The sequence below is a fragment of the Dendrobates tinctorius genome, unplaced genomic scaffold (genome assembly GCF_039654945.1).
Source record: "Dendrobates tinctorius isolate UK_male_01 unplaced genomic scaffold, ASM3965494v1 ptg000138l, whole genome shotgun sequence".
Taxonomy (NCBI): Eukaryota; Metazoa; Chordata; class Amphibia; order Anura; family Dendrobatidae; genus Dendrobates; species Dendrobates tinctorius.
The window spans coordinates 15,524,652-15,548,023 of NW_027361806.1; the positions used below are offsets into that span (position 1 = coordinate 15,524,652).

Sequence of the window (23,372 nt, forward strand, 5' to 3'; positions counted from 1 at the left end):
TGTTCCATATGAGTAAACCTTGTATCTATCCTAAAATATTCCAGAAAAAAAGACCAAAACAGAATGGCACCCCCTACAGTTTCTTTTTAAGTACTCTTTATTGTGCAGATCTCTGCCCCATTCAGCCTTACTTCAGTCTTTTTGTCCAGCTTAAAATAATTTCAACTGGATCCTTTTTTTTTTGTTTAACATTGAAGCCATCTGCTTTGCCTAACATAGACGGCCTTTATTTGCTATCCGTTTTTTTTAATGCACCCACTCACATGAATGGGTGCGACTCATCCGCAAATCAGATTGAAAACTGACATATCTCCATTTCTTTGACAGTCAAGTAGTCTTAAGGCCATGTGCACACGATGCAGATTTGCAGCATTTCCGCAGCGGATTTTACCGCGCAGAAACGTTGCATATCCGCATTGTGATGTACAGTACCTTTAAAATGAATGAAAAAAAAAAAAACGCTGTGCAGACGCTGCGGATTTTTCCGCGCGGTTTTCCTACGGTACAAAATCCGCAGCATGTTGCTTCTTTTGTGCGGTTTTCTATCTCCCCTGTTACCAAATCCGCAGGGGGAAGACCGCAATGGAAAACCGCACAAAAACCGCGTGAAAAATGGAAGAAATCCGCAGGAAAAATGCAGGTCATTTGACCTGCGGTTTTCTTCCATTCTGCACGGAAAAATCCGCAGGGCTCAAAACTCCGTCTGCACTCAGCCTAAAAAATAACCCCAGACGCGTAAAGTTGTACATAGATGATATTAGGTACGTGAAAAACCAGGATAGAAGCCGTGCATGTATGAGGCCTGACTGACGAGGAGGATGAGGAGGGATCCCGCATGCAGAGATCCAGATGCTTTTCCCTTGTTGTTTGCAGGGCATTGATGTACCATCTAGCTGCACATAACGCGGCGGCCATCAGTTGTGAGGGGAAATCTCTTTGGAGCTGCATGCATGGAAGATTGCTGAGCGTGCACATATCGGTGTCTGCGGGGTGGACCTGCTGTTTAATCTCTTCCAGCATCAGACAGTTCTCTTGTCCCCAGCTGTCACCGAGTTATATTTTTATCTGTAATGCTCCGCGCTGCTATGAACGGTATATTTTATATGGCGAACTTTACAGATTCGATGATGTGAAGAATCATTGTCAAAATAGCAGGCTCCTACATCTATTAATGACTGATATTACAGGGCATCTCTGACCTGCACCGTCCTTCTATATGTTGATACCACACCTGCGCTATTCATTCCTGTACTGCTCCATTACAATGGATCCATGGCGCCCTGATGACCCCATTGACTATAATGGGTTGATTCGGGTTCCTGTCATGGCATCCATGAGGTGTTGGGAATCCACGACAATGGCTCCTAACGGAGCCGCTAACACAGGTCTGAACATGGCCTTATGCTTTTTGTCAGAGAAGACCACACTCTAGAAGGCTACCTTTCAATTCCCTTTTGGGTGGCACGTTTTACTGAAACAGACATGTTCAGACTGGTGATCGATCTTCTTTTTTAATGGGGATTTCCAGTATAAGGCCGGGGTCAGACTTGCGAGAAACTCGGACGAGTCTCGCACGTCAATTCCCAGCACTCGGGACTGGAGTGTGCGGCTGCATGTATTTCTATGCAGCTGCACACTCCGATCCGAGTGCCGGCGGCAGTGCCCAGGTATTGAGACGTGAGACTCCTCCGAGTTTCTCGCAAGTCTGACCCCGGCCTAAATGAAAGGATTTTTGGAGGGGTGTGTGCATCTAAATAAAGCTGGCACATCTTCCTCCAGCGCAGATGAGATTAGGACTGGTATAGGACACACCAATCCCACAAACCAAACTGCTTTCAAACCATTATTTGGTGAGTTTTTGCTGCACCCATCAGCTGAATTAGGTCACTTGTGTTTTTTCATTTTTTTACATGCTGCTGTTTTTCTCTTTATGGCACGTCCTGTTTTACATTAACCCCTTCACGACCTTTGACGCCACGTAGGCGTCATGAAAAGTTGTGCCAGAACGACCCATGACGCCTTTAAAGCCCCCCTGCGGGTCGGGTGACCTAGGTCACTGAAAGGTCACCCGACCCGCAGATACAGGGGGCTTTGTTCTTCGCCACAGGGGGCGTGGCTTCGCCCCCACGTGGCTACGATCGCTCTGATTGGCTGTTTCACTTTTAACAGCCAATCAGAGTGATAGTAATATTTCATCAATGAAAATTGATGAAATATTACAATCCAGCCATGGCCGATGCTGCTGTAGCATCGGACATGGCTGGAGACACTGATTCCACCCCCCCGGCGATCGCCCCCCCCCCGCAACTGAATGACAGCGGCGATCTGCCGCCGCTGTCATCATCTGCCCCCTCCCATTCCCTCTGCTCCCCGCCAGATTCCGATAACCCCCTCACCCCCTCTCACCTCCCCCGGCACCTTCTAAGTCCCCCTGTCGCTCCCGGTGTCCGGCGGGTCCGGTTCATGGGCGCCGCCATCTTAGAAAATGGCGGGCGCATGCGCAGTGCGCCCGCCCGAATCTGCCGTCTGCAGATTCCATTCTTTCATTTTGATCACTCTCACAGTGATCAAAATGAAAGAAAAAGTAAATAAACCCCCCGATTATCACCCCCATAGGTAGGTACAACTAATAAAATAAAGAAAATATTTTTATTTTTCCGTTAGGGTTAGGGTTGAAAAGAGGGTTAGGGTTAGGGTTGAAAAGAGGGTTAGGGTTGGAAAGAGGGTTAGGGTTGGAAAGAGGGTTAGGGTTGGAAAGAGGGTTAGGGTTGGAAAGAGGGTTAGGGTTGGAAAGAGGGTTAGGGTTGGAAAGAGGGTTAGAATTAGGGTTAGGGTTGGAATTAGGGTTAGGGTTAGAATTAGGGTTGGAATTAGGGTTAGGGTTGGAATTAGGGTTAGGGTTGGAATTAGGGTTAGGCTTGTGGTTAGGGATGTGTTGGGGCTAGGGTTGGAGTTAGAATTGAGGGGTTTCCACTGTTTAGGCACATCAGGGGGTCGCCAAACGCGACATGGTGCAACCATTGATTCCAGCCAATTTTGCGTTCAAAAAGTCAAACGGTGCTTCCTCCCTTCCAAGCCCTGACGTGTGCCCAAACAGTGGTTTACCCCAACATATGAGGTATCAGCGTACTCAGGAAAAATTGCACAACAACTTTTGGGGACTAATTTCTCGTGTTACCCTTGGGAAAATAAAAAATTGGGGGCTAAAAAATTATTTTTGTGGAAAAAAAATGATTTTTTCATTTTCACGTCTCTGCATTATAAACTTCTGTGAAGCACTTGGGGGTTCAAAGTGCTCACAACACATCTTACATACGTTCCTTGGAAGTTCTAGTTTCCAAAATGGGGTCACTTGTGGGGGGGTTTCCACTGTTTAGGCACATCAGGGGCTCTGCAAACGTAATGACGACCGCAGACTATTCCATCAAAGTCTGCATTTCAAAACGTCACTACTTCCATTCCGAGCCTTGACGTGTGCCCAAACAATGGTTCCCCCCCACATATGGGGTACCAGCGTACTCAGGACAAACTGGACAACAACTTTTGGGGTCCAATTTCTCCTGTTACCCTTGTGAAAATAAAAAATTGCGGGCTAAAAAATAATTTTTTGAGGAAAAAAAAGATTTTTTTATTTTCACTGTTCTGCGTTATAAACTTCTGTGAAGCACTTGGGGGTTCAAAGTGCTGCTCACCACACATCTAGATAAGTTCCTTGGTGGTCTAGTTTCCAAAATGGGGTCACTTGTGGGGGGTTTCCACTGTTTAGGCACATCAGAGGCTCTGCAAACGTAACATGATGCCCGCAGACCATTCGATCAAGTCGGTATTTCAAAACGTCACTACTTCCCTTCCGAGCCCCGACGTGTGCCCAAACAATGGTCCCTCCCCACATATGGGGTATCAGCGTACTCAGGACAAACTGGACAACAACTTTTGGGGTCCAATTTCTCCTGTTACCCTTGTGAAAAAAAAATTGCGTGCTAAAATTCATTTTTTTTTAGGGAAAAAAATGATTTATTTTCACGGCTCTGCATTATAAACTTCTGTGAAGCACTTGGGGGTTCAAGGTGCTCACCACACATCTAGATAAGTTCCTTGAGGGGTCTAGTTTCCAAAATGGGGTCACTTGTGGGGGGTTTCTACTGTTTAGGCACACAGGGGCTCAGCAAATGTAACATGACGCCCGCAGACCATTCCATCAAAGTCAGCATTTCAAAATGTCACTACTTCCCTGCTGAGCCCCAACGTGTGCCCAAACAGTGGTTCCCCCCCACATATGGGGTACCAGCGTACTCAGGACAAACTGGACAACCACTTTTGGGGTCCAATTTATCCTAGTACCCTTGTGAAAATAAAAAATTGCCAACTAAAAAAAATTTTTTTAGGGAAAAAAAAAGATTTTTTTATTTTCACTGCTCTGCATTATAAACTTCTGTGAATCACCTGGGGGTTCAAAGTGCTCACTATGCATCTAGATAAGTTCCTTAGGGGGTCTAGTTTCCAAAATGGGGTAATTTGTGGGGGAGCTCCAAAGTTTAGGCACACAGGGGCTCTCCAAACACGACATGGTGTCCGCTAACGATTGGAGCTAATTTTCATTTCAAAAAGTCAAATGGCGCTCATTCCCTTCTGCGCCCTGCCGTGCACCCAAACAGTGGCCCCCCCCCCCCACATATGGGGTACCAGCATACTCAGGACAATCTGGACAACAACTTTTTTGGTTCAATTTCTCCTGTTACCCTTGTGAAAATAAAAAATAGCATGCTAAAAAATCATTTTTGAGGAAAAAAAAAGATTTTTTTATTTTCACTGCTCTGTTATAAACTTTTGTGAAGCACTTGGGGGTTCAAAGTGCTCACTACACATCTAGATAAGTTCCTTAAGGGGTCTAGTTTCCAAAATGGTGTCACTTGTGGGGTAGCTCCAATGTTTAGGCACACAGGGGCTCTCCAAACGCGACATGGTGTCCGATAACGATTGGAGCTAATTTTCCATTCAAAAAGTCAAATGGCGCTCCTTCCCTTCCGGGCCCTGCCGTGCACCCAAACAGTGGTTTATGACCACATATGAGGTATCGGTGTACTCAGGAGAAATTGCCCAACAAATTTTAGGATCCATTTTATCCTGTTGCCCATGTGAAAATGAAAAAACTGAGGCTAAAAGATAATTTTTGTGAAAAAAAAGTACTTTTTTTTTTTTTATGGATCAATTTGAGAAGCACCTGGGGGTTCAAAGTGATCACTATGCATCTAGATAAGTTCCTTGGGGGGTCTAGTTTCCAAAATGGGGTCACTTGTGGGGGAGCTCCAGTGTTTAGGCACACAGCGACTCTCCAAACGCAACATGGCAAGCGCTAAATATTCCAGCATATTTTCCATTCAAAAAGTCAAATGGCACTCCTTCCCTTCTGAGCCCTGCTGTGCGCCCAAACAGTGGTTTTTGACCACATATGAGGTATCGGTGTACTCAGGGGAAATTGCCCAACAAATTTTAGGATCCATTTTATCCTGTTGCCCATGCGAAAATGAAAAAATTGATGCTGAAAGAAAATTTTTGTTGGAAAAATTAAAATGTCCTTTTTTTCCTTCCATGTTGCTTTAGTTCCTGTGAAACACCTAAAGGGTTAATAATCTTCTTGAATGTAGTTGTGAGTAGCGCAGTTTTTAGAATGGTGTCACTTTTGGGTATTTTCTGCCATATAGACCCCTCAAAGTGACTTCAAATGTGAGGTGGTCCCTAAAAAAAAATGGTTTTGTAAATTTTGTTGTAAAAATGAGAAATCACTGGTCAACTTTTAACCCTTATAACTTCCTAACAAAAAATATTTTGCTTCCAAAATTGTGCTGATGTAAAGTAGACATGTGGGAAATGTTATTTAGTAACTATTTTGTGTCACATAACTCTCTAGTTTTAACAGAATAAAAATTCAAAATTTGAAAATTGCGAAATTTTCAAAATTTTCGCCAAATTTCTGATTTTTTCACAAATAAACGCAAAAATTATTGATCTAAATTTACCACTAACATGAAGCCCAATATGTCACGACAAAAAAAAATCTCAGAATCGCTAGGATGCGTTGAAGCGTTCCAGAGTTATTACCTCATAAAGGGACACTGGTCAGAATTGCAAAAAATGGCCAGGTCATTAAGGTCAAAATAGGCTGGGTCATGAAGGGGTTAAGCTGCTTTGCTTTTAATACTTTCTGGTATTTAACTTAAACAAAACTTTATTGATGAAGTTGTGTGCAGATTATATGCATTTTAAGTGCATTTTCACAGCAACACGTGTTTTGTTTTTTTTTTTATCTGCGGATTTTCCACATCTAATGCAATTCTGAGTAGAAAATCTGCTCATAAATCTCAGCATACCTGCGAGAGAAATTGACGTTTCTGATTTGAAACACACACCGCAGGTAAGTTTACGCTGGTTTAAAAAAAAAAAAAAAAAAGTACAGTGGGCATGAGATCTCTCTAAATCCCATCCACTTTGCTGATACTGTAAGACGATTTTTTTTTTTTTTTTTCTGAACGAAAATACGCAGTGTAAAAGTTTCATCCTGGGTATGTGCGCATGGAATCCCCCTGAAATAACGTCCCAAAAACAACACTTTTATTGTTCAATATATTTTTATTAAACAGGTAAAGTGATATTAACAAACATTACCATTTTGAATGCTCATTAATAGAGTATTATTCAACCCTCCATCAGTAGTATCACCACTACTAAGATTCCCCATCCCATTTACATCATTATACATTCTCTAATGGCTAAATCAAGAGAAGAGGGAGACAGTCCAAGTTAAATAGAGGAAAAGAGAGAGAAAAAGTATAAGAAAGTACAGAGAAGAAGAAAAAAAGAGAGAAAGAAAAACCAAAAAGGAGAGGAAAACGAGACAGAACACAAATATTGCTAAGATGCCTGAGGTCTGACACCCCAGTATTGCTTATTTGCTATGGGGGACAGGGTAGTGTCCTTTTGTTAGCCAAGACTGAAAATGTTGTGACTCTTTAAATTGAACCCAAGGATGCCACACCGCAAACCAACTGGTACCCGATCTGTCATCAAAAGCCCTCATCTCCTCCATCCGACAGAGAACATCCACCGCCTCCACCCAATCAATCCGCCCAGGGCCGGTTTTAGGCAAAGTGGGGCCCTAGGCAAAGTTTAAATTGGGGCCCCAAATGATAACATATAGCACATCACAGAAGCATTTCGATTGTATTTACATGTGCTGAGTTCAGTCCGCTAAATGAGTGTGATCGACAATACTAAAGAAGTCATTCAACACTTGTTTCCCGGCCTCTTTCCACCATCTGAGAAAGAATGATGGGAACAGAACGATCACTAATGGATTGCTAAGGGTGTGTGCACACGTTGCGGTTTTTGCTGCGGATCCGCAGCGGATTTGGTCCTGCGGATCCGCAGCAGTTTCCATGCGGTTTACAGTACCATGTAAACCTATGGAAAACCAAATTCGCCATGCACATGCTGCGGAAAATTCCACACAGATTTGCTGCGGTTTATTTTCCACAGCGTGTTACTTCTTTTTTGCGGAACCGCAGCTGCAGTGTACGTTCCGGGATATACAAATCAATCTCTCTCTCTCATCCGCACTGCCAAACCGCACTAGAACCTGCATCAAATCCACTGTACACATGCTAGGAATCCGCAGGAAAAATGCATGTGTTTTACCCTGTGGTTTCGGCCAAGATATATGGATTCTCTGCAGAAAAAGTCACAGACTAATCCGCAACGTGTGCTCACACCCTAACAGATCACCATACAGTATCATGTTATCAGCAGCACATCTGCAGTTTACACCCCATAGTCCTCCATATAATATAATCTGCCCCATAGTCCTCCATATAGTATAATACACTCCTCAGTCCTCTATATAGTATAATAAACTTCTCATAGCCCTCCATATATTAAAATACACTGCTCAGTCCTCCATATAGTATAATACACTCGGCATAGTTCTCCATATAGTATAATGCACCGCCATAGTCACCCATAGTTCTTCATATAATGCATTCCCCATAGTCCTCAATACAGTATAACGCAGCCCACATATAGTATAATGCAGCCACCCCATAGAGCATAATGCAGCCACCCCACAGAGTATAATGCAGCCCCGCCATAAAATATAATGTAACCCCCATAGAATATAATGCAGCCCACCTCTTATAGTATAATGCAGCCACCCCTTAGAGAATAATGCAGCTACCCCAGAGTATAATGCAGCCACTCCACAGAATATAATGTAACCCCCATAGAAAATAATGCAGCCCCACCCCCATATAGTATAATGCAGCCCCTCCACAGAATATATGGCAACCCCCTCATAGGATATAATGCAGCCCCTTATATAGTATAATGTAGCCCCTCCATAGAATACAATGTAGCCCTCCTCATATAGTATAATGCAGCCTCCATCGAATATAATATAATACAGCCCCCCCATAGAATATAATGTAGCCCCAATTAGAATATAATACAGCCCACCTCCCCATAGAATATAATGTAGCCCCCCCATATTATATAACACAGCCTCCCCCTATAGAATATAATGTAAAATGTACCCCATGGTATATAACACAGCCACATAGTATATAGCCCACCATGCTATACAGCCCAGCCCACCATGCTATACAGCCCAGCCCACCATGGTATACAGCACAGCCCACCATGGTATACAGCCCACCATGGTATAATACAGCCCAGCATGGTATATAGCCCCCCAGAATGGAATAATACAGCCCAGTAGTATAATACAGCCCAGCATGGTGTATAGCCCCCCAGCATGGTATAATACAGTCCAGCATGGTATAATATAGCCCAGCATGGTATATAGCCCCCTCAGAATGGTATAATACAGCCCAGTATGGTATATAGTCCCCCAGAATAGTATAATACAGCCCAACATGGTAGAATACAGCCAAGCATGGTATATAGCCCCCCAGAATGGTATAATACAGCCCAGCACGGTATAATACAGCCCAGCATGGTATATAGCCCCCCTAGAATGGTATAATACAGCCCAGCATGGTATAATACAGCCCAGCATGGTATATAGCCCCCCTAGAATGGTATAATACAGCCCAGCATGGTATAATACAGCACAGCATGGTATATAGCCCCCCAGAATGGTATAATACAGCCCAGTACAGTATAATACAGCCCAGCATGGTATATAGCCCCCCTAGAATGGTATAATACAGCCCAGCAAGGTATAATACAGCTCAGCATGGTATATAGCCCCCCAGAATGGTATAATACAGCCCAGCACGGTATAATACAGCCCAGCATGGTATATAGCCCCCCAGAATGGTATAATACAGCCCAGCATGGTATAATACAGCACAGCATGGTATATAGCCCCCCCAGAATGGTATAATACAGCCCAGTACAGTATAATACAGCCCAGCATGGTATATAGCCCCCCTAGAATGGTATAATACAGCCCAGCAAGGTATAATACAGCTCAGCATGGTAGATAGGCCCCCCAGAATGGTGTAATACAGCCCAGCACGGTATAATACAGCCCAGCATGGTAGATAGCCCCCCAGAATGGTGTAATACAGCCCAGCACGGTATAATACAGCACAGCATGGTATATAGCCCCCCCAGAATGGTATAATACAGCCCAGTACAGTATAATACAGCCCAGCATGGTATATAGCCCCCCTAGAATGGTATAATACAGCCCAGCAAGGTATAATACAGCTCAGCATGGTATATAGCCCCCCAGAATGGTATAATACAGCCCAGCACGGTATAATACAGCCCAGCATGGTATATAGCCCCCCAGAATGGTGTAATACAGCCCAGCATGGTATAATACCGCCCAGCATGGTATATAGCCCCTCCAGCATGGTATGATACAGCCCAGCCTGGTATAATACAGCCCAGCATGGTTTATAGCCCCCCCCAGAATGGTGTAATACAGCCCAGCATGATATAATACAGCCCAGCATGGTATATAGCGCCCCAGAATGGTGTAATACATCCCAGCTTGGTATAATACGGCCCAGCATGGTATATAGCCCCCCCAGCATGATATGATACAGAATGGTGTAATACAGCCCAGCATGGAATATAGCCCCCCCAGCATGGTATGATACAGCCCAGCATGGTATATGGCCCCCCCAGCATGGTATGATACAGCTGAGCATGGTATATAGCCCCCCCAGAGTGGCCCCACAGTCCAACACTCACACTGATTTAAAAAAAAAACAAAAAAAAACACTCCTCACCTTCTCCACGTGCCCGCGCTGCTGGCTGCTCCTGTCTCTTCCTGCTCTGTCTGGCACACAGTGAGAGCGCAATGACGTCATCGCGCCCCCGATGTGTCAGAGGCAGAGCGGGGAATGATGGGAGAGGGAGCGTCAGCTGACGCTCTCTCCTCCATCACTGCCTCCTTCAATGCGGCGGCGGCGGGAGTCGGCGCTGGGGGCAGGCAGGCCCCCCTGCCTCACAGGGGCCCCATAGCGGCTGTGTGATGTGCCGCTGGCTGGGGGCCCCTGGAGGAGCAGGGGCCCTAGGCAGCTGCCTGGTCTGCCTGCCCCCAACGCCGGCCCTGAATCCGCCCCTCCACAAACGAAGACCTCCACCGCCTAGGTATAATTTGACGCATTGCAGTCATGAAATATGGCAGCATACTCTTCTTGATGTTGGATAGTGAGTCTGGGAAAATGGATAGCAATGCCACCTCTGGAGTCGCCTCCATTTGCTTATTAGCAATATAATTAGAGTGCGAATATTTCATTCCATAAGGGTCTGACACCTTGGCAGCTCCACCATATATGTAACATGGATCCCACTTCCCCATTACACCTCCAACATAAGTCCGGGACTGTCGGACACATTCTGTGCAATTTAATGGGTGTTCTGTATCATTGTGTCAATATCTTAGTTCAGCTCCTGGATCCTGCAGGACACTGACATCCTATGCGCAGAGGTGAACGCCTTAGCCCACATTTGAGATGTAATTTCTCTGTTTAATTCCTTTTGCCACTGGATCGTACATCTGAGAGGCCCTACCCCCATCCCCCCAGACACTATCATACCGTATATCAAAGAAACAGCATGAGCCGGCCCCTGTGGCAGAGTACATAGTCGCTCAAAAGAGGTAGACACGTGGTACGAGCCCCCCCAAAATCTAAAGACCTAATGTAACTCTGGAGCTGTAGAAATTGTAGCCAATGCCCCGCTGCCCGTCTCCTATCTCATAAAATGTCTTCCAAAGACAAGATGCCCGTTTGGCTAGTCACATCTTTAATACATGGAACAGGCCCCTGTGTAGCCGAGGGAATTATAGAGGTAGGATGTTGCAATTCAGTGGGGAGCCCAGGATTCCCAACCAGGGGGTTAGTGGTCCCGGAATATTTGCCAATGAGAAACGTTTCGCGAATCGCCTCCAGGCCCGCGCGATAGTATATAGTGTATAGGAAATAGACATCTTCCCCAAGTTAACATTGTATGGAAGCCAGAATACTCCCCGAGAGAGATTCGGAGACAGCTCATGTTCAGTGTCCACCTGTGATGGTCAACGTGTGACTGGACACACCGCCTCCAGCAGGGCGAATTTCTATGGCACACGCAACCTTGGATACACCGCCTCCAGTAGGGCGAATTTAAATAATATAACGTGCAGCCGGATACACCGCCTCCAGCAGGCGAATTTCAGAATTACACGTGAAACTGGATACACCGCCTCCAGCAGGGCGAATTTAAATAATAAGGGGAAACACCAGGGAAATCGTTACAATGGAGGGCCCTGCGATAGGGAACGGGGACGTGGAGACCTCCTGCACTCCCCTGAGCCAGTCTCTACACTCCTAACAGTCCCTATACAGGCTCCGCACCTGTCGCCGAGCTGGAACCTAAGAACCCTAGCTCGCCCTGCACCTAGCCCTCTCTAGTGAAATGGACGGTGTAGAAACTAATCCCTTTATGTGTGTTTCAGTGCAGTGGTGGAAGTCACAAACAGGGATAACACCACTTAGCTTTGCTCTGTTGCTATTTCTCCCAGCAACAAAGTCCACCACCAGAATGCAGTTTTCTCCAGAATCGCTGCTACTTCACCAAGCTTTGTCAGAACTGCAAGGAACTCTCTCTAGCTCCTTCCACACCAGGACTCTGACTGAGCTGCCAGGAACTCCTCTCTGTAGCTCCTTCCTCCACCAGACTTGGTTGGAAATGAGCAATATCACCAACAGTGATTGCAACACCCGTCACTCTTTTATAGCAGAGCCAGAGCAATCACACCTGCTTTATAATCACGTGCACTATACTAAAGTAACCAGAGTGCAATGACCTTAACGGCCACGCGGGCAAAACTAGAACTGAAACCACCACAGTGCAATGACCCTAATGGCCACCGGGGGCAAAACTATCTTTAAGCGCACAGCTTAAGGAAAAAAAAGGTTACTAGTGCATTTATCTGTCATAATCCAACCTGGATCATGACACCACCCAGAGTTTAGATGCCCTATTATGGAACAAGTCTAGAACACAGTTCCCAATAGTTGAAGCATGATATACCCGTAAATCCGGTAAGCCTGTTCCTCCATCTTCTTTACGCCTAATCAATTGGGCGTAACTACCAAAAACACTTTTGTGCTCATGTTCCATCCTATGTCATTTCTTTCAACTGCTTCAGGGCTCGAAAAGAAAATCTTTTAGGCCGGTGTCACACTGGCGAGGAATACGGACGAGTGAGAGGCGTTAAAAGCACGCATTACACACGGACAAATTATTCTCTATGGGTTTGCTCCCAACAGCCGTATATTTCTCGTCTGTAGTCTACCGTCCGTGCCAATCGCAGCATGCTGCGATTGTCAGTGTACTACGCCCGTAGTACGCCAATGCAAGTCTATGGGTCCGCAAAAAATACGGATTACACATGGACCACACATGTGACTTGCGAGAAATACACACCCGGTGTCTTTTAGCAAAGCCGGCTATTCAGGGCGCTATACAGTAAACTCACACTGACAGTTTTAATAAAAAAACGAAAGAATAGATATATACACATATAGACACATAGAATGCATATATATGTATTCTATCTATTCTTTGGTTTCTGTTAGAAACCCTGTCTTAGGGCTCCATTATATGTCCATTTTGCAAGCCGGTGAGAAAATCACAGCATACGGATGGCATAAAGATTACATGCACAAAATACGCGACCACACCTTGCTTACGGATGACATACGGAGCACTGTTTAGGGGTCATTTATCCGTATTACGCCTGTAAACTACGGACCGTATTTTGTGTCAGTTAGTGTGACCCCAGCCTAAGTAAAGATTGCACTATGGGAAAAAAAAAGGAAAACATTGCCAAAAATATTTAAAAAATACATGCAACACACAAAAACTGATGTAAACAATATGTCATTTTCTGATAGCTTCCTGAGAACTTTTGAATATTTTTTTAAGGGCTTTTTCTTAAAGGGAACCTGTCAGCAGGATTGTGCTGATTAACCTACAGACAGTGTCAGGTTGGCACCGTTATACTGATTACAATGATACCTGGTGATGAAATCCATCTTGTGGTTGTTGTTTAATCTTAATTTTCAGTTTTGAGTTAATAATATGTCCTTGCTCCAGAGCGGTCTGTCAAAGGGTCTGAGCGCGAGCTGGAGGCAACAATGAGAGTTGCCTTCCGCAGCCATCTGGCGCCTGGGATTAGCGCAAACTGTACTGCTTTTCCCAGGTCCTGGAACGTGTCACATGGGCACATTTTTTCAGGCGGATTCCATGCGCACATATGCACGATGAAACTTTTATACTGCGTACAATGGTATGTGTGCACAGGGCGCTTTCCCAGGTGAAACTGCTTCAGGACAATGCAGGGGGTTATTTTCCAGAGGCGACTTTGCCGTTGTTTGTGTAGTGCCGTCTTTTGCTCTATGCCATTAAGTATAGCGAGTGAGCAACTTCCCAAAGACAGAGCAAGTCACTTCTTTTAACCACTTCAGGGTTTCTGAACCCTCAAGCTATTAGAAGAAGTGGCCTAAGATGGAACATGTCCACAACAATGTCGTTTTGATGAACCCGGCTGACAAAGACGCAGTGTGCACATACCCTCAGGGTATGTGCACACGCTGCGGATCCGCAGCGGATTTGGCTTCTGCAGCAGTTCCGCAGACAGTGTACAGTACAATGTAAGTCTATGGGATTTACAATCCGCAGTGCACATGCTGCGTTTTTTTCACTGCAGGAAAAGCTGCGGTTTTAAATCCGCAGAAAGAATTGACATGTCAATTCTTTCTGCGGATTCCACTGCGGTTTGCCATCTGCTCCATTGTCCAGGTGTCAAACCGCAGGGGAAAACCGCAGGCCAATCCGCAGGTAAAACCGCATGTCAATTTACCTGCGGTTTTACCTGCGGATCCGCGCGGAAAAATCCACAGTGTGCGCACATAGCCTCAAGCAGTTAAACTTGTGATTTTTTTTTTTTTTTTTAATGGCTCAAAAAAATCTGTATTATCATAGCAGCGGCTCAGGCGAGAGGACTACTGACAATTCCACACAAATACAGTGACCTCGTCTCATGTCAGGTAGAAATCTAAAGTACACACTTGCAGCGCTTCCCCAGAGCCACGCTCAGAACATAGCAGCTAGTAATCTTCTTACACAGACAGATCTAGTGGGACATGACCGGTATCACTAGATGCAATTTACATTTTTTATTTATTTTATGTTTTTGTTTTCTATCTCAACTTGAAATTCACATGGATCTGAATATGTGATTATGTTTTCTGTCTTGATGTTTAGGATTTCCCAGGACTGTAGTGCAGGCAGAGGCTCTGGATAAGATCTGTGACCTAGATCTGGTGATCACATTGAATATCCCGTTTGAAACCTTAAAGGATCGTCTGAACACGCGGTGGGTTCACCTGCCCAGCGGAAGAGTCTACAACCTGGAATTCAACCCTCCCCAAGTGCACGTAAGAGCGTTCAGGGCTGACTGCTCAGTCTTTGCAGAACAGAGTTTGACTATATTTCATGGCGTTATTGCACTTTCCATTGAATAGGGCACAGCTACAGTACCAAGACCATGTACAGAATAACCTATCTGTGTAGGACAGGAAAGATTCATTCCTGAAATGGGTAATATTGCCTTATTCATTAAGAATACTCTGTTATGTAGCACCATCGTATTCCACAGCGCTTTACAGACATCATAGTCACTGTCCCCATTGAGGCTAACAATCTAAACTCCCCATCGGTTTTTGGAGGGAGGAAACTAGTTGCAGATGTTGTCCTTGGTGGAATTTGAACCCAGGACTCCAGCGCTGTAAGGCTACAGTGTTAACCACTGAGCCACTGTTTAGTGCTAACCACTAAGCCACCGTCCTCAGTCATTATTGTGGGGGTGAGGGAGATGGTCAAATACAATACTAGTTAAATACCCTGGTCAAATACAATACTGCTAGCTCAAATAATGCATGCCGAGTTCTGACTAGAAAGGTGTCCCTCTCTCTTTATTAAGAGAAGTCATTGGAATGATCAAAGTAGCGCTTCTTCTCCATTATGTTATTGGCTACAAAGCTGCACATGAGCTGAAGAGAAGACTCGTTCCTCTCTGGATGGTTTTCATGTCTTAAATCTCTCCAAAAGAAATACGGTATGTACATTAAAAAAATAAATGACTCCCAGGATAGTTTAGTGGAGTTGTACTCTTATAACAGTCCAACTGAGACACAGCTGTTCACACAATGGTTTTGCTCCTATTGGAATGTGCAACAATGTAGATTTCCACTGAAGTCAACAAAATCGCAAAGGAATATATGTAAACAAGGACTAAAGAAATGTATGTGAAACAAACCAGAATGTGTTACACCTTACCCCCTTGACATTTTCTCCTGCAGCTTCTTAATGTCGTCACTTGGAATGGCTTTCAACTATCTTGAAGGAGTTTACAGAGGTGCTGAGCACTTGTCGCTACTTGGTCTTCACTGTGCGTATAATACTGCAACTATGTACAAGAATAAAACTGCTATATTTTTAGGAGCAGAATTATAGTAGTTATATTCTTGTATATAGGAGCAGTATTATAGTAGTTATATTCTTGTATATAGGAGCAGTATTATAGTAGTTATATCCCTATACATAGGGGCAGTATTATAGTAGTTATATTCTTGTACATAGGAGCAGTATTATAGTAGTTATATTCTTGTATATAGGGGCAGTATTATAGTAGTTATATTCTTGTACATAGGAGCAGTATTATAGTAGTTATATTCTTGTACATAGGGGCAGTATTATAGTAGTTATATTCTTGTAAATAGGAGCAGTATTATAGTAGTTATATTCTTGTAAATAGGAGCAGTATTATAGTAGTTATATTCTTGTACATAGGCACAGTATTATAGTAGTTATATTCTTGTACATAGGAGCAGTATTATAGTAGTTATATTCTTGTACATAGGGGCAGTATTATAGTAGTTATATTCTTGTACATAGGGGGCAGTATTATAGTAGTTATTGTCAGGAACACCGCACTACACTCGCTCACTGAGCCGGTGCACATGTCCTGAGTACAAAAACCGTGCTCAAAGATACCTGTGGAGCAGGGCAGCAATGGTGACAATGCCTGCTTCAAACTATCAGGACCTGAAGCATGTGACTGCTGGGGGCGTGGCTTAAGCTCAACAGAGCTAGGAGCTGCAGGGAAACTCGTAGAAAGGTTACTACGGGACAAGTTACCAAGGGGCATAGACAGGGGTGGAAACCAGATCAAGCCAGGGTCAATGCACGATATAGCAGGACAGTATCAAAGGGTTAGACAGAGCGGATAGTCAGGACATAGCAATAGATCAGAAAACCAGAACGGGCAATAGACGATACAATAGGGGCAAACGGTAGCGGAGTAACAATAGCCAAGCCAGGAGGTTAGAACCAGAGAAGACAATAGTACCTAAAACGTGAGACGGAGTTCAGAGTGAGGGGACAGGCCGGGTTATACACGGGAATCAAACAAGCAATGCAGTACACGCACACCAGGGGGGTCGGTCAGACACACAGCCAGAATAACAGTATAGCTGACAGAGAATGCTAGTCTGGAGTGAGTATAAATACCCCTCCCAGATCCAAAGAGAGGCCGGCAAAAGTTACCCCTGTGAGAACAGGACATTAACCATGTCCTAACCATGACAGTTATATTCTTGTTCATAGGGGGCAGCATTATAGTAGTTATATTCTTGTACAAAGGAGCAGTATTATAGTACTGTATAGTATAGTATTCTTGTACATAGGAGCAGTATTATACAGTTGTGGCCAAAAGTATTGACACCCCTGCAATTCTGTCAGATAATACTCAGTTTCTTCCTGAAAATGATTGCAAACACAAATTCTTTGGTATTATTATCTTCATTTAATTTGTCTTAAATGAAAAAACACAAAAGAGAATGAAACAAAAAGCAAAACATTGATCATTTCACACAAAACTCCAAAAATGGGCCATACAAAAGTATTGGCACCCTCAGCCTAAATAACTGTGACCAACCGCTTCCGGTAACCATCAATGAGTTTCTTACCATGCTCTGCTGGAATTTTAGAACATTCTTCTTTGGCAAACTGTTCCAGGTCCCTGATATTTGAAGGTTGTCTTCTCCAAACTGCCATTTTTAGATCTCTCCACAGGTGTTCTATGGGATTCAGGTCTGGACACATTGCTGGCCACCTTAGAAGTCTCCAGTGCTTTCTCTCAAACCATTTTCTAGTGCTTTTTGAAGTGTGTTTTGGGTCATTGTCCTGCTGGAAGACCCATGACCTCTGAGGGAGACCCAGCTTTCTCACACTGGGCCCTACATTATGCTGCAAAGTTTGTTGGTAGTCTTCAGACTTCATAATGCCATGCACACGGTCAAGCAGTCCAGTGCCAGAGGCAGCAAAGCAACCCCAAAACATCAGGGAACCTCCGCCATGTTTGACTGTAGGGACCGTGTTCTTTTCTTTGAATGCCTCTTTTTTTTCTCCTGTAAACTCTATGTTGATGCCTTTGCCCAAAAAGCTCTACTTTTGTCTCATCTGACCAGAGAACATTCTTCCAAAACGTTTTAGGCTCTTTCAGGTAAGTTTTGGCAAACTCCAGCCTGGCTTTTTTATGTCTCCGGGTAAGAAGTGGGGTCTTCCTGGGTCTTCTACCATACAGTCCCTTTTCATTCAGACGCCGAAGGATAGTACGGGTTGACACTGTTGTACCCTCGGACTGCAGGGCAGCTTGAACTTGTTTGGATGTTAGTCGAGGTTCTTTATCCAACATCTGCACAATCTTGCGTTGAAATCTCTTGTCAATTTTTCTTTTCTGTCCACTTCTAGGGAGGTTAGCCACAGTGCCATGGGCTTTAAACTTCTTGATGACACTGTGCACGGTAGACACAGGAACATTCAGGTCTTTGGAGATGGACTTGTAGCCTTGAGATTGCTCATGCTTCCTCACAATTTGGTTTCTCAAGTCCTCAGAGAGTTCTTTGGTCTTCTTTCTTTTCTCCATGCTCAATGTGGTACACACAAGGACACAGGACAGAGGTTGAGTCAACTTTAATCCATGTCAACTGGCTGCAAGTGTGATTTAGTTATTGCCAACACCTGTTTGGTGCCACAGGTAAGTTACAGGTGCTGTTAATTACACAAATTAGAGACGCAGCACATGATTTTTCTAACAGTGCCAATACTTTTGTCCACCCTCTTTTTTATTTTTGGTGTGGAATTATATCCAATTTGGCTTTAGGACAATTCTTTTTGTGTTTTTTCATTTAAGACAAATTAAATGAAGATAATAGCAAAGAATTTGTGTTTGCAATCATTTTCAGGAAGAAACTGAGTATTATCTGACAAAATTGCAGGGGTGTCAATACTTTTGGCCACAACTGTAGTTGTTATATTCTTGTATATAGGAGTAGTATTATTGTAGTTTTATTCTTGTACCTAGAGGCAGTATTATAGTAGTTATATTCCTGTACATAGGGGCAGTATTATAGTAGTTACACACGTGGTCAAAATTGTTGGTACCTCTCGTTTGACAGAAATAACTTAAATCTGACAAAAGTAATAATAAATAAAAAATCTATGAAAATTAACAAATGAAAGTCAGACATTGCTTTTCAACCATGCTTCCACAGAATTTTAAAACAAATAAAGAGTTATATTCTTGTACATAGGAGCAGTATTATAGTAGTTATATTCTTGTACATAGGAGCAGTATTATAGTAGTTATATTCTTGTACATAGGAGCAGTATTATAGCAGTTATATTCTTGTACATAAGGGCAGTATTATAGTAGTTATATTCTTGTACACAGGGGGCAGTATTATAATAGTTATATTCCTGTACATAGGGGCAGTATTATAGCAGTTATATTCTTGTACATAGGGGCAGTATTATAGCAGTTATATTCTTGTACATAGGAGCAGTATTATAGTAGTTATATTCTTGTACATAGGGGCAGTATTATAGTAGTTATATTCTTGTACATAGGAGCAGTATTATAGTAGTTATATTCTTGTACATAGGAGCAGTATTATAGTAGTTATATTCTTGTACATAGGAGCAGTATTATAGCAGTTATATTCTTGTACATAAGGGCAGTATTATAGCAGTTATATTCTTGTACATAGGAGCAGTATTATAGTAGTTATATTCTTGTACATAGGGGCAGTATTATAGTAGTTATATTCTTGTACATAGGAGCAGTATTATAGCAGTTATATTCTTGTACATAGGAGCAGTATTATAGTAGTTATATTCTTGTACACAGGGGGCAGTATTATAATAGTTATTTTCCTGTACATAGGGGCAGTATTATAGTAGTTATATTCTTGTACATAGGGGGCAGTATTATAATAGTTATATTCCTGTACATAGGGGCAGTATTATAGTAGTTATATTCTTGTACACAGAGGGCAGTATTATAATAGTTATATTCCTGTACATAGGGGCAGTATTATAGTAGTTACACACGTGGTCAAAATTGTTGGTACCTTTCGTTTATTGACAGAAATAACTTTTATATCTGACAAAAGTAATAATAAATCAAAAATCTATGAAAATGAACAAATGAAAGTCAGACATTGCTTTTCAACCATGCTTCCACAGACTTTTAAAACAATTAAAACTCATGAAATAGGTCTGGACAGAAATAATGGTACCCCTGAAAATAATGTGACAAAAGGGATGTGCTAAATCACGGTGTGTCCACTAATTATCATCACAGTTGTCTACAATCCTGGAATCAGTGAGTGGCCTGTATAGAGGCTACAGATCCTCACTGTGCTGTGTTGTGCCATGGTGTATATTGACCAGAGGAAGCGAAGGAAAGAGTTGTCTCAGGAGATTAGAAAGAAAATTATAGACAAACATATTACAGGTAAAAGTTATCAGACCATCTCCAAGCAGCTCCATGTTCCTGTAACTACAGTTGCGCATATTATTCAGAAACTTGAGATCCATGGGACTGTAGCCAACCTCCCTGGACGTGGCCGCAGGAGAAAAATTGATGACAAATCAAAAAGACGGATAATATGAATGGTAACCAAAGAGCCCAGAAAAACTTCTAAAAAGATTAAAGTGAATTTCAAGCTCAAGGAACATCAGTGTCAGATCACACCGTCCATCGTTGTATGAGCCAAAGTGGACTTGATGGGGGATGACCAAGGAGGACACCACTGTTGAAAAAAAATCATAAAAAGCCAGACTGGAATTTGCCAAACTACATGTTGACAAGCTACAAAACTTCTGGGAGAATGTCCTATTGACAGATGAGACAAAAATGGAACTTTTTGGCAAGGCACATCAGCTCTATGTTCACAGATGGAAAAATGAAGCATATCAAGAAAAGAACACTGTCACTACTGTGAAACATGTAGGAAGCTCTGTTACGTTCTGGGGCTGCTTTGCTGCATCTGGTACAGGGTCTCTAGAATCTGTACAGGGTACAATGAAATGTCAAGACTATCAAGGGATTCTAGAGAGAAATGTGCTACCCAGTGGCAGTATTATAGCAGTGATATTCTTGTTCACTTGGGTGTAGTATCATAGTAGTTATATTCATGCACATAGGTGGCAGTATTATAGTAGTTATATTCTTGCACATACAGTAGGTGGCAGTATTATAGTAGTTATATTCTTGTACATAGGGGGCAGTATTATAGTAGTTATATTCTTGTTCACTTGGGTGTAGTATTATAGTAGTTATATTCCTGTATATAGGAGCAGTATTATAGTAGTTATATTCTTGCACATAGGTGGCAGTATTATAGTAGTTATATTCTTGCACATAGGTGGCAGTATTATAGTAGTTATACTCTTGAACATAGGAGCAGTATCATAGTATAGTATATTATTGGACATAGTGGCACTAATATAGTAGCTATATCCTTGTATATAGGGAGCACTATTTATAGTAGTTATACTCTTGTACATAGAAGCAGTGTCATAGTAGGTATCCTTTTGTACATACGGGACAGTATTGTAGTAGTATAGTAAAGCATAGTAATCTTGCACATATAAACAGTGTAACTAACTGTTTGAAGACATAGTTTTTAACCAAGTATCAGCCTTGACTGTTCTATTCTCCCAAGATGTTTCTTGTTATTGCCATCTCACACATTTCCAGGAGGTGGCAGCATTATCTGCTTATGGCACTTTATGTAGAATTTTCTATTTTCAAAAATATTGCTCTTTATAGGAAAAATGTATTTTTGTGTTTAGCTTTCATGCAGTGTAATGGCATTTTTTATACTGGTCAAGGGATATCTAGTAACATGGATAATATGGTCAAATAAGTCTATGGAGGAGGACATTGTAAAATATTGCTATGCATGCTGTTGTTTCCAAACTGTTGTATACTGTAACTACAACTCTCAGCAGCCTGAGGTTGTAAGGACATGCTGAAATTAAACTATGTACCGTATGTTATTTTGCAAGCTGCAGAATCAAGGGTAATTCACCAGAATTCAAGTTAATCCCTATATATTGGAAAGGGGATAACTTGATGATTTGTGGGGGTCATGGAGGATGGAGCTCCAAAGAAAAGTTCTCGGGATCGCTGAGGGTCCAGTGGTTGGAACCCAGCGATCTGTAAGACCTCCTTTATCCTGTGGAAAGGTAGTAATTGATGCTTTGGGATTAACCCTTTATGTATTCTTTTGCTGTCTCATTTCAGGGCATTGATGATGTTACTGGGGAGCCCCTTGTCCAGCAGGAAGATGATAAGCCTGACGCAGTGGTCGCCAGATTACGCCAATACAAAGACGTTGCCAAACCGGTGATAGAGCGATACAAGTGAGTTTACTTAACCTTATTATTACTGCATGAGTGAAACAGCAGAATCCAGCGAGTGAATCAGCAGATTACCTAAGAGCTCGGTCAGGAGTTTTGTTTGCAGAGCCGTTTGTGATTCATTTCTAAATGCTGCGTGAAAAGCTTCCACTGTGTGAACCATGGAAACAATGTGACCTCTCTCTTTTTTAATCTATTTTTCAAAATGAAGACGGACCCTATGAATATGCATTATTGGGGCACGTGGACTGTAATAGAAGCTGTGTTGCATTCACAAGCACCCCCTCAATTAACTAAAGTAGAAAACTGATTACAAAGAGCATTGCTCCATGCTCATTCAGACATCCGGTTTTCATGAACATATTGTAATCCGTAAATTTAACAGATAGAACAGGCACTCATTAAAATCTGTGGTGCCACCCATGGAGAAATGAAGCATTACATGGTGCCAAAATCATAGTTTTCTAACTCTTAAGATATCCAGCTCGTGCTCCAGCCCTGAGGGTGGACTCGTATCCAGCTCGAGGGTGGTCCCGTATTCAGCGCGTGCTTCAGCTCTGAGGGTGGTCCTGTATCCAGCGCGTGCTTCAGCTCTGAGGGTGGTTCCGTATCAAGCTCGTGCTCCAGCTCTGAGGGTGGTCCAATATCCTATGCGTGCTCCAGCTCTGAGGGTGGTCCCGTATCTAGTGCATGCCTCAGCTCTGCAGCTCTGACGGTGGTCTCGTATCCAGTGCATGCTCCAGCTCTGAAGGTGGTCCTATATCCAGTGCGTGCTCCAGCACTGAGTGTGATCTCGTATCCAGTGCGTGCTCCAGCTCTGAGGATGGTCCTATATCCAGTGCGTGCTTCAGCACTGAGTGTGGTCTCGTATCCAGTGCGTGCTCCAGCACTGAGTGTGGTCCTATATCCAGTGCGTGCTCCAGCACTGAGTGTGGTCTCGTATCCAGTGCGTGCTCCAGCTCTGAAGGTGGTCCTATATCCAGTGCGTGCTCCAGCACTGAGTGTGGTCTCGTATCCAGTGCATGCTCCAGCACTGAGTGTGGTCTCGTATCCAGTGCATGCTCCAGCACTGAGTGTGG

The 23,372-nt window shown here is 43.2% G+C and overlaps 1 protein-coding gene across 2 annotated transcripts in view; it reads left to right on the forward strand.

Moving 5' to 3' along the window:
- AK4 (adenylate kinase 4) overlaps positions 1-23,372 on the forward strand; it is a 70,571-nt gene that overhangs the window by 38,631 nt on the left and 8,568 nt on the right. For both annotated transcript variants that reach the window (XM_073544694.1, XM_073544693.1), the window contains 2 exons: positions 14,785-14,957; positions 22,178-22,296. In XM_073544694.1, coding sequence (XP_073400795.1) covers positions 14,785-14,957; positions 22,178-22,296 — 292 coding nt within the window. The remainder of the gene's footprint in view (positions 1-14,784; positions 14,958-22,177; positions 22,297-23,372) is intronic.